We start from the raw sequence: 12174 nt of genomic DNA on the forward strand, positions 1-12174 counted from the left end.
TCTTTACTACCTTTTTGGGCCTTGCAAGTGGTAATTAAATTGCTGTCTATTTAGGAGTCAAAGAGCTCTTGGATTTCATCAAAAATATCTTAATTTGAGTTCCGAAGATGGACTAAGGTCTTACGGGTTTGGACTGACATGAGGGTGAGTAATTAATGACAGAATTTTCATTTTTGGGTGAACTAACCCTTTAAATTTCAGAAAAAATGTAGGAGTGCGAATGGGGTGTTTTTTACCTGTCCTGTGCAGTTCACTGTAGGGGGGCGGCTGGTGCCCCTGAGCAGTGGAAGTGGACGTTAAGCCACTTGCTATCACGGCGGTGCCACACACGCGTCTCCTCCGATTGGCAGCTACGTGGGCGGCCCTGGCTGTCGATGTACTGCGTCAGACGGATATAAGCAATGCAGGCAGCGTCCTCCCCGATGAGATGAACGTGAGGATTAAGGATAGTGGTGTGCACGGGCTTGTTGTTCTTACTCAACACTGTAAAAGTCAAACACATTGATCGTATATCAGATATGGTTCTTACATGAATGATTATTTAAGGTAAAACAACTATACTCATAGTTAGACATGACTCACGGTGCTCAAAGTAAAACTTGTGGAAATCCATCCCCTCGACCAGGTTCCCCAGAGCTTCAGGCTCAAAAGAGGTCAGACCAGGGTCACAGATTCTTCTGTGGTACATAAGAATGTTTACAGTGAAGCAATTTAATTTTGAAGTCCGGATACAACTGGATATTACCAGCATTTTGTGGCTACATACAATATTCTCTCAAAATAAGAGGAGCATCTGTTCACAGACTACGGATTAGCCTGGGACTTCACTTCGTTCAGACCAATAAGTTTGTCCATTTTTAATATAAAATGCCACTTAAAGCTTTGTATATAAACTCGTACGATACAATTTTCATAGTATCTTTGTTACAAAAATTTAGAGATCCCTGTGTTGCAGTCATGTGCAGGTGGCCTGTACTTACGTGTATGCTTCAAAGTCTCCATTGTTGACAGCTTCGATCAACTGCTCCGTGATCTTTATAATCTCCTGCTTACGAGCTACTCGAACAGAACGGGTGAAAGATGAGGGATGATGGAGGGAGAGGAAATTAAATGATGAAAAAAGAAAAAAAGCAACAAATAAAAGTTAATAAGCACAACCTGCACTGCTTACACTGCAGATACCTGCAAAAATGTCATAGTAAGGCCTACTGACGCCAAGAGTGAAAGTGACGTAAAACTGCAAATAAACAACTCAAAACTCAAATTTATTATTCTGTGAAAAAATACATATGCCTAAATAAAAATAAAATGTGCTGAAAATACTCAGAAACCAGCTTCACTTTTATCTGGAATGTCAATACTGGTCACATGACCCAAAAAGCTTGTACCTTATTGGTTTTTTTCTGCGTTCACGCCATGTCATATTTACTGTAATTACTTGATGACCAACTGGACATTCTACTCAAAGGTGTTCACCTCCCCGCAATTATACATTTCTACGGCAACACTATTAATGCCAAAAGGAATCCATTTAATATCTGAGTAATTAATAGACAAAAATGTAATAAAACAAATAACAGTCGTTATGCAAATGCCTTATTAATAAACTTTTAAAGTTATTTAGCAGGACATTAGACATTATTATCCAATTCTGTTCTATCTACAGTAAACTCTATTATTGTATGTCTTTTGGTTATTTTAAAATCTTGAGTTATTTAATCTTGCATAATTAGGCAATGATTGGAATTATTTAAGTGTTTCAGAGTTTCAAAGTCAGAATCTTGTAATTATGGTAATTCTGACAATGCCGTGAACTCACCTTTTTTTCCACAGAGAAAAAAAAATGAGACTAAAAATGTGCAAATTTTCTCACACTGTGTGATGGGGAGGGTAGAAATGCATATTTTCAATTTAAATGCTTGAGTTCAATGTAAAATACGCATTTGGATTAACATGTTCTCCATTAAACTACTAAAAATCAACCCTCTAAAACACCCGTCACAACCTTGACACACAATACAAACTGCCCACTGTGACTACCTAATTCTATAAGTATGAAGAATTTGACTTCCTGTTGACATCCTCTGTGCGTGTACGTGTGTGTGTGTGTGTCCTGGTCTACCCCACACACTTACACTGAGCTGCGGACACACTCGCTGTGATACCGCCGACCCCATGGACTGAGGCGCAGGGGCCAGAATGAGTGCGCTCTAACTCGGGACATGAGGCATGTTCTGAACTTTTCCATGCCAAGCGTTTAACGTCATGCACGGGGACGGCTGCAACACACAATGCAGCACACGCAACAGTGAGGTGATGATGCATGCAGAAAGAGAGAGGACGCATGAACACATGAGTATGAAGTACAACATCACATGGGGATGGGTGTTGTTGAGCTATGAATATGTATCATAAAAGTGGTTAGTATATTCAACAGCTTTATTCTTTTTGAAGCCTCCCAATCCCTGGTCACATTTGTCTGAAAAGATCAGCATGAACATTTGGCTAAATTTCGCCTTATGTATTCATATGGGTTTGGAACAACATGAAAGTGCGTAAATGATGATAGAATTTACATTTTTGGGTAAACAATTCCTTTAATGCCTTATATAAAAGTATATACAATATAGTCATTTTGTTGTACTTCATAAACAGTGTTAGAATGTACATAAAGGGATGAATAAAAAAAGATTGGAAAAGTTTAAAATGGAAATATGAAGCAAGTCAAAATGTAGACAATGAATCTATCACTTATGAAGTAGGTAACAGGAGGGAGGATGGAGGATGGAGGAAATTGCTGAAGACAGATGCTGACAGATGTTAAAAGAAGAGAGAACAGGTGTGGATGAGGGCCTGTATGATGTGTTGCAGCTGCAGTGTTGCTTGGACACAGAATCGAGTCAATTTTTGTTTCTTATACCATAACTCCTATGTTATTTTATCCATGGTCAGCCACTTAACAGAAGCCTTAAAGGGATAGTTCACCCAAATAAGAAAATTCCGTCATCATTTACTTGTTCTCATGCAGTTCCAAACCCGTAAGACATTCGTTCATCTTTGGAACACAAATGAAGATATTTTTAACAAAATCGACAACATTTCTGTCCCTCCATTGACAGTCTCTGCAACTACCAATTTGACGCTTCAAAAAGTTCATAAAGAGATCGTAAAACTAATCCATATGAATTGAGTGGTTTAGTCCATCGCTTTATATGATGAACAGATTGAATTTAGGCTTCTATTCACGTATAAACATTGATCAGTGAACATAAACAGAAGCTCAACCGAACCGGTGTGACGCACGAGAACAAACCTCTTGCAGAAGCTCAAATGTGCTGCATGTGTATATATGTGAATAAAAGCCTAAATTAAATCTGTTTAGTATATAAAGCGATCAGAAAATTTGGACTAAACCACTCAATTCATATGGATTCGTTTCACGAATGAACTTGAACTTTTTGAAGCATCAAAGTGGTAGTTGCATAGCTGTCAATGGAGGGACAGTCTTTCAGATTTCGCTAAAAATATCTTCATTTGTGTTCCGAAGATGAACAAAAGTCTTGCGGGTTTGGAACAACATAAGGGTGAGTAAATGATGACAGAATTTTTATTTTTGGGTGAACTATCCCTTTAACTTATTTGTGTCAGTTGCAATTTTTTTGTTAATTTAAAAATAGTAAAATATGTGTTCATTTCAGCAATTTTACTATATTATGCATATACAGTACTGTATCTGTGTTCTCTCCACCAGTCTGCTCTCTAGATTTTAGTATTATTTTTCTTTCAACTGGATTTAAAATGTTATTGTATATAATGGTTTTGGTCATATATAGTACCATTCAAATTAGGGTTTAAAATTTTTAAATTGTTTAAAGAAGTCTCTTACGCTCATCAATGCTGCATTTATCTGACCAAAAATCCAGTAAAAATAGCTATATTGTGAAATATTATTACAATTTACAATAACTGTTTTCTACTTTAATATATATTTTTTATATATTTAAAAAAAAAAAAAATTCCTGTGATGGCAAAACTGAATTTTCAGCATCATTACTCCAATTTTCAGAATCACATGATCCTTCAGAAATCATTCTAATATGCTGATTTACAATTTATTAAGAGATCCTTGCTGAATACAAGTCTTACTGACCCCATACATTTGAAAAGTAGTTTATGTAAATGGCTTTGGTCATTTACCAAACCCAGCTGAAGAAATATAATAAAATAACTGAAAATTGAAAACAAGCATTAGAATTCAACAAGGACTATGAATGATAATAGAACAAAATAAAAGCACAATTTCAGGTTTTTCTTAAGGTCAGCAACACATCAGAGACTGTATGGAGTATTGTTACACCAACCAGTGAGAAATTAAATCACAAATATGTAGCTTAGATGTGGGTATCTATTGAAATGTGTGTATGTGCAAAAAAGCATATTAACGTTTACGATTTCTGAAACCTCAAAGGGGAATGTTCGAGACTTCAGTCACAAATCAGGGTGGAGAATGTAGGAAAAATCAGGAGTAAAACATCTAAAAGCTACTAAAAGGCATTTTCTGGTCTGTACACGTTACAACAGACAGATCTGTAAATAGTACAGTTGAGTAGCATGCATCAGGGGGTGAATACATTTGTGAGCAGAAAAGGGGATCAACAACTGTGACATGCTGTTCTATACGGAAAACAAGTGACCCATATATAATAGTATGCTAAAGGGCAGAAAGGCTGGAGTTGTGGGGGGGACAAAAAGGTCTTGACTTGAAGGTTTAAGGGAGGATTGAAGGTGCCCAGGTGGTACGAGAGGATCTTGACTTACTGGCAGGAGAGCCCTGTGGTGAAGCCACCAGAGCGGGCGGCTCTTCCCCGGCACTGCACTGACTCATCACGGCACTGTCACTGCTCGCTCCCTGCACACTCTCGGCTGGCACAGCCCCAAAACCACACGACACCAGGAGGAAAAACACACATATCTCTCATATCCTTCACCAGCCAAAACAAACTAACATAGACACCACACCAACGCTGACACGCAATCATGACTAAATAGCTTAACGGTCACGAAGACGCTGAATGGGATGCGTTTAGATGAGCTGTTCTCAATAAAAGAAGCACTGTGTTTATGGGAACAGGACTACAGGTGATGATCCTGGATTTTCCAGCAGAGTTATGAGTGATGGTGTGACGCAGGTCTGTATCTATGGGTGTGGTGAAGCCGAGCCGTGTTTGTTGTGCTTGGACAACAGCGCGCTCAGAGATTGTTTCTCCAGGCTCCGCGCCAATTTCCTGTCCTCATCACCTAACCTCAGACGTGACGGAGCTAATGATAAGGCTCTTTAAGGTGCTATTGTCTGTCCAGGCTCGGAGTGAATAAGGAGAGGAAATGAATTCGAGCCTGGCCCTTTTCGTGACAGAAAACTGTATCGGCAAGAGTCCCTCGGGAAAAACAGTCCGGTTCACAACATGCTAATGAATTTACAAGACACGGCACATCAACAAACATCTAAATAAGTGGGGTGAAAAACACAGGACACATAAACACACAAAATCTACAAGGAAACCTACTGAGACACCGACAGCTTAAAAACAGATGTTGTGTATATATATTCAAATTGGTTTGAATAATTTGAATGCGGCTGGAAATTCATGTGCGTGACAATGACAAATTGTGTGAATGATCTGACATAGAAATGCTTATTAAAGCCCTTTTCGGATGGGTCTAGTTTTCCCTGAGGATGTCAGGTGAATTTGTGTTTCGCAGATGTACTTTGCAATTTTATTTAAGTTTGAATTGAACACGTCACACAACTATAGCCATCTTAGAGAAATCTAATCCCGTCCGGATAGGAATGTTTGTGAATGTGGTGTTGTTGTTTTTCCACAATGAATTTGCCCTCATTTACTTTGCTGAATATTATAGCTAAATCTCTCTGGTGCACCTTAACTTTGGACCTTTGCTTATGTTGTATCTCTAAACTAGCAATTTAGCTGTAAACTTTTTAGATGTTTTGTGCCATCATGCATGTTTATGTGTAAAGCACAATCCATCTAACCCCGTCTCAATGCCCTCTAACCGTAATTCCCCTCCTGTCCGTCCAGCAGCATGCGTTCATGGGCCTTACAAAGTCTCAGTTGTCACCGCAGCCTCATGTTTCATATTTCAAATGGCTGTTGACTGATTTGAGATGTATATTGTTAAATCAAAGGCTTTTTTGGTACTGCAGTACCGGAAGTGTTCGGAGAGGAGAGGGATTACTCTTCTGACACGAGCACCGGGAGCTGGAACGCCACAGTGCTGAAGGCATGCAGAGAACAGGAGAGAAGATCTGTGTACCTTTCCTACCTTTCATATCCTCTTCTTCAGTGGTATTACAGCTCTCTGTGGAGCCCTGGGGACAGAAACAGACAAAGAACATATAAGACAAACAAAACATGAGATGTGAAGGAAAAGTAATGAATAGCATTAGGTTATGGTCTCTAAAATCAGTTTCAGAATTAGGGGTGGGAATCTTTAGGTAACTCGCGATTCAATTCAGCGTTCTTGAATCAGAGAATGATTCTTGATAAACAAAACAAAACAAAATAAAAAATAAATAATAAAATAACCTCAAGATTTAACTTGTTTTTGATTCAGACAGCCATTATAAAATAATTTAGCTTTTTAGCAACAGCACAGTCCCACAGTCTATTCCAAGTTATACAATTAATATTATTATTAATAAAACTCACAATTCAACTTTTTTATTCAGAGTGATTACAAACTGATTATTGATACATAATTTGTTTTCCAAGAGTAAAGACTCACAAAAGTTAATTTATTATATTAATTAATTAAATAAATATTATTATTATTATTATTATTATTATATCTTTTGAGAGTAAAAATAAATAAAATAATATATTAAAAAAAAAAATAATAAAATCAAGTTAAGAATTTCATTTGATCAGCCTAGATTCATTTAGAAAGAACCGCAATAGTGCACTTTGTGAAATGTTCCCCCACCCCTATTCCAGAAGCTCCTGAAAACTGTACCTTGGGGCCATCGGCAGGGTTGTGCACAACTGTAGTTTGTGGCTCCTGTAAAATTTAATAAGATTTCATATTATGATTAAAGTAGGTAAGACTCTCATCCACAACGATCTGGTTAAACACAACATCCTCCAGGAATACGCGCATACTTTTAAAGCTGACACAAAATAAGGATTTTGAGATCAAATAAAGAAATAATGATGTAAACAGACAAATACTTTATGTGGAAATGAACGCAAGGTTGAGGCTCATGATGAGCTTGATGAACATTCACAGCTCACTACAGAAAACCGATCACATGTGTACACTTATAAAAATTATAAATGCCATGCGTCACAAAGATCTAAAGATGCAGTTTCTCAAATTCAACTAAAATATTCTGCCAGAACCACAGGGATAGAGAATCATAAATTTGTTATTCTTGAAGTCAAGCAATTTCTGGAATACACTGTATGCCTTATGTTTTCTCAGATTAACTTCCAGTTATTTTTCCCAAATATTATGACCCATTTGAATCCTCAAAATAGTGAAAAATACTTCATATTATTCCAATTGCCGTTTCTGTTGTTTTGTATGTTTCAGATAGCCCAGTGGTTGCTAGCTGTCCATCAGCACTGTGGAGGCATTTGGAGGCCTCGGGAGGGGTCGGGGGTTAACTTGTGCTCTTAATGGATTGTTTTGGAGGTCCCAGGATGCTCTTTGCTCAGCTATTTGGGCAGTCGAGCAAACAAGGCCCATCTGAAGTGTCAATCCACTTTCCTTTTCTTAAATCTCCAGGGGATACTGCTAGTTTCCAACACGGACAAACGGCTGACAGCTTTCTGTGTGGGACACTGCATCTTTACTGTGACTGGTTTATGCACTCTAACTCAAATTACATTGTTATTTGTTGAAATCCATACATTTATGCTACTCTGTATGGTGACTTGGCTCAAATTCTTGTTTTATATTGGTTATTTTTAAGCACCATTGTATATACAATAAGTGCGATGTCAAAGACATCTTGTCCGATGACTATATTTTGTTTGTACTTGTAATAGCGGTGTGTACGCCTTCAGAGGCAAACTAAGGACAAGAGGAGTGCAGAAGGACATAAACCAGCAGCATACGGACGAGAACAAATCACTCCTAATGATATGTTTATAAAACACCACAATTATGTGTACCAGACGTGCTTTAAAAGGACATGAGCGCTCCAAAAGAAAAAAAAAAAAAAAACCCTCATAAGGGAGGAATGACTAGGACATTTAGTGCACAGCAAACTACAGGTCTGAGTAGGGCTGTAAAATCGATTAATCGTGATTAATCGCATCTAACACAAGTTTGTGCTTATGTAATATACATATGTGTGTGTGTCTGTGTATATATATATATATATATATATATATGCATACATGTGCACACACATATTATATAAGCACAAACTTTCATGTTAGATGCGATTCATATTCGATAATTCGATTTTACAGCCCTAGGTCTGAGGTATTTAGTACATGCAAAAACTGACATGCACCAAGTACTACTGCAAAAATGTATTATGGGATACGGTGAGATGAGTATATGGGTTACAAAGAGTGTTGAATGTAGATGAGGTACCATCGGTGTAGAAGAGGCCGTGTTGCTTTCTTTCATGGCGTTCACTACAGCGCTCACTACACTGTTTTTAGTGTTGTTTGTCTGGGGCTGAAATAGAGAGGACAGATTCAACTTCCTTTTCAGAGGGATGACATCACTAGGGAAATGATTGGAGCCGATCCTCCTGTGAGTAAACGGTTTTATGCCAGTCACGGCAGTTAAAAAAATCACACAACAGATGAATAACATACGCCAGGAAGATGACTGTACAGAGTTATCCATCATTCAGACAGAGGGCGACGATTACTAATGGACATTTTATGGTACCTTATAGTTGCTGTCAAAATCATTATAATACAGTCTGATAACTACATCCGCTCAGGAAACACATGGGTTGTAATACTACTAATATGTTAAATAGCCTCAAAGCGCAAGACTTCTATAGCAAAGCACAGTGTACTGCCTAAGTTACCAATATACTTTTATTAAATTGTGGTGATTAAATGAAACATCTGTGGACTTACCTTGACTCCATCTGCCTTTTTGTTGAGTAAACTTTTGCATGCTGTAGGGAACAGAGAAAAACCAAATTACTACATACAGCGTGAGTGACAAAACTAACAGAATGCTCACATCTGCACATATTTCAAATAAATCCCATATAAAACATTTAACAAACTGCTGGCTTGCATTCCGTCATTCATTAGCATACAGGGTTTGGGAGGTAATGCTGACTTGAATCATTTTTCACCACAGGAGAAATTACTCATAGATCTTTATATATCAGTTTAAGCCAAAGATATATGAAGCTTTGGGAGATGAAGATAAAAAGTAACTTATAAATAAATAACTTACTGCAAATGAGAAATTCATTTTGGTGAAATTAACTTTAAAGGGGTCACATCTTGAGGGATCAAATTTTCCCTTGATCTTTAAGAGAGTTTGCTGAACTACTGTACTGTGTGAAAACATATTGTAACTTCAAACTCAAACTTTTCACCAGTTAGAAAAAGTTCATTAAAACTCAATATTAGAAACGATTAGCTGCAGAGCTCTCTGATTATTTCAGTCAACGGTTTGTACAGCACACTTCATTCTTTTGTGAATGTCACAATTAGAGATATGCAAAATACATATTCATAAATAAAAATACACTACAGTTCAAAAGTTTGGGGTCAGTAAGAATTTTTTTGACAGTAAATACTTTTTACATTGTTACAAAAGATTTTTATTTCAAATAAATGCTGTTCTTTTGAACTTTCAATTCATCAAAAAACTAAATGTATCATGGTTTCCACAAAAATTTTAAAAATATTGAAACATTGAACATAGTAAGAAACAGTTCTTGAACACCAAATTGGCATATTAGAATGATTTCTAAAAGATCATGTGACACTGAAGTAATGGCTGCTGAAAATTCATCTTTGCCATAACACGAATAAAATGTTATATTAAAATATATAACAATTATTTTAAATTGTAAAAATATTTCACAATATTACTGTTTTTACTGTATTTCTGATCAATTAAGTGCAGCCTTAGTGAGCATAAAAGACTTCTTTCAAAAACATTTTACTGACCTCAAACTTTTGAAAGGTAGTTTATTCATAAATACATATAAAATCATTAAGTAGGTGCAGCGAAGTGCTGTTTCACATTTCACAACTGAGCGGGTATTTCTTAAAGGTACAGCTGCAAAAAAAAAGAAAAAAAAGAAGAAGAAGTAGAAGAATCAGAAGAAGGAGGAGAAGAAAAAAAGGAAGAGGTGGTCAGAGCGAGGGTGGAAAATGGTCATTAAAAACCTGGGCAAATCATGCCAATTTTGGTGGCAAAACAACAACAACAAAAAACACTACTAATATCATAAGAGTAGGGACGTCTCTTATAATATTAGTGTTTTTTTTGCCACCAAAATAGGGGAAAAATAAAAATAAATAAAAATGCATGATATAACCCCTTTAAAATTAACTAATTGCATAGACTTGGAATAAATTACCCATTTTATTCCATTTTTCACCAATCTCAGAGCAAATAGAGAGAATTAATTTGTTTCTCCATTTGCGGCCGCACACATAATGAGGGAAAATCATGGCTAATGTATGCAATTGATTTTTCTTTTAACTGCAACTGTTATTTCCCAGAGGGCATGTTTGAGAGGTCTTGAGTCAGTGTAGGGGAAATGGCCCCCGATATACTTCAGAGTCCCTCAGAGAACAATCAAATGACTTGTGTAAGGCCTATAAAACCTCAATCACGGAAAAAACCTAAAAACTCAAGTTTCACATTTGGTATTCCTGTTAAGCGCCTTACCTTCCATAAACAAATGGGAAGAAAAGATGGCAAGGTTAAGAAGGCAAAACCCATTTAGAAGCAGAGAGGACAAGCTGGAAGATAGCAGGCATTGTTTGCATTGCAGGCCTGCTTTCATGCTTCACTAATCATGAGGTGAGAGGTGCTGGTGGTGGATGCAATTCACCATACGGTCAGCCATGCAGTGCCAACGGGATTAAACCACGATTCCCAATGCAATGCATTGATGGAGTCATAAAGCTAGACCTCAACTCATTACCATTCCACTGTCTCTCATATATCTAACTATGTCTCATAGGATTCACAGACTGTGACTGGGAAAGCTGAGCCAGCAGTCTTCCGTTATACTGCGGAACAATCAGATGGATTTGGGACCCCAGGACGGCCACGCTGCAGTCATACCACTATTAATGCTGAGTGGAAATAAATTATATAAGGAGGAAGAAATTAACTCATTTTCAAACAGTGCAAAACAAAGTGCAGTAATCTTCATTAATTTTAAAAATTACATAATTATATTGTGCAAAACAGGTTATAAAAGGTTAAGAAGGATCATGTGGCATCCTAATGCAGTTTAAATAACAGGGGTGAACAGATAAATTTCAATGCACTTGATTACAAAATTTAATAACTGCTTATAATTGCATAATGCATTTAATGTTACCTTATTTTGCAATTTTTTCAAACTATTTTCCGTTATTAGCAATCTTCATTTTTTGCACGTTTAATTGTCCCTACATGTTTTAAGCATGTTTTTAATAATGATAACAAAATAATAGAATTGTGATCAAATTTCAAATGAAAATAACTGAATCAAAGTGAGATCAAATATTCACACCCCTATTATATAACGCTTCAGGCTTCAAAAGAGAAAAAAGGTCTTTAAGGCAGCAGATTGAGCTAGTAAAATCAATTACAACAGCCACTAAACATTCAATACACCTTTAAATCAGACCTGTGCAAGCAACAAATGATAGATTATAGATTTAACAGGAGACACAGTAGACACACTAACATGCCTTATCTTCATAATCTATTGGTCAGTAAGTCTTAGCTTGGTCATATAATGAAAAGCTCTTAAAAAGAATGAAGAAACATTGATGAAATGTCATTACTGGTTATTGGTTAACATTGTACATATTCAACTGGAGGAATGGCTTTAATAAAAACAGAATATAAAGAGTTATAAACACTTACAGTACTAGTTGATGCCAAGAACTGATGGAGAGCATTGATTGGACGGCTCAAAAGAACATTAAA

At 36.7% G+C, this 12174-nt stretch overlaps 1 protein-coding gene across 18 annotated transcripts in view; it reads right to left on the reverse strand.

The window, feature by feature from the left end:
• camk2g1 (calcium/calmodulin-dependent protein kinase (CaM kinase) II gamma 1) overlaps positions 1 to 12174 on the reverse strand; it is a 78604-nt gene that overhangs the window by 3852 nt on the left and 62578 nt on the right. For 2 of the 18 annotated variants that reach the window (XM_051915618.1, XM_051915616.1), the window contains 9 exons: positions 9129 to 9169; positions 8626 to 8712; positions 7033 to 7077; positions 6343 to 6388; positions 4819 to 4923; positions 2136 to 2279; positions 981 to 1056; positions 583 to 677; positions 237 to 483 (listed from right to left, as the gene is read on the reverse strand). In XM_051915618.1, the coding sequence (XP_051771578.1) occupies positions 251 to 483; positions 583 to 677; positions 981 to 1056; positions 2136 to 2279; positions 4819 to 4923; positions 6343 to 6388; positions 7033 to 7077; positions 8626 to 8712; positions 9129 to 9169 (872 nt within the window). In that variant the 3' untranslated portion in view covers positions 237 to 250. Of the gene's footprint in view, positions 1 to 236; positions 484 to 582; positions 678 to 980; positions 1057 to 2135; positions 2280 to 4818; positions 4924 to 6333; positions 6389 to 7032; positions 7078 to 8625; positions 8713 to 9128; positions 9170 to 12174 lie in introns of all 18 variants that reach the window. The other 16 variants (XM_051915617.1, XM_051915615.1, XM_051915625.1 and 13 more) reach the window with 9 other exon arrangements.

The sequence above is a fragment of the Ctenopharyngodon idella genome, chromosome 12 (assembly GCF_019924925.1).
Source record: "Ctenopharyngodon idella isolate HZGC_01 chromosome 12, HZGC01, whole genome shotgun sequence".
In the NCBI taxonomy this organism is placed as follows: Eukaryota; Metazoa; Chordata; class Actinopteri; order Cypriniformes; family Xenocyprididae; genus Ctenopharyngodon; species Ctenopharyngodon idella.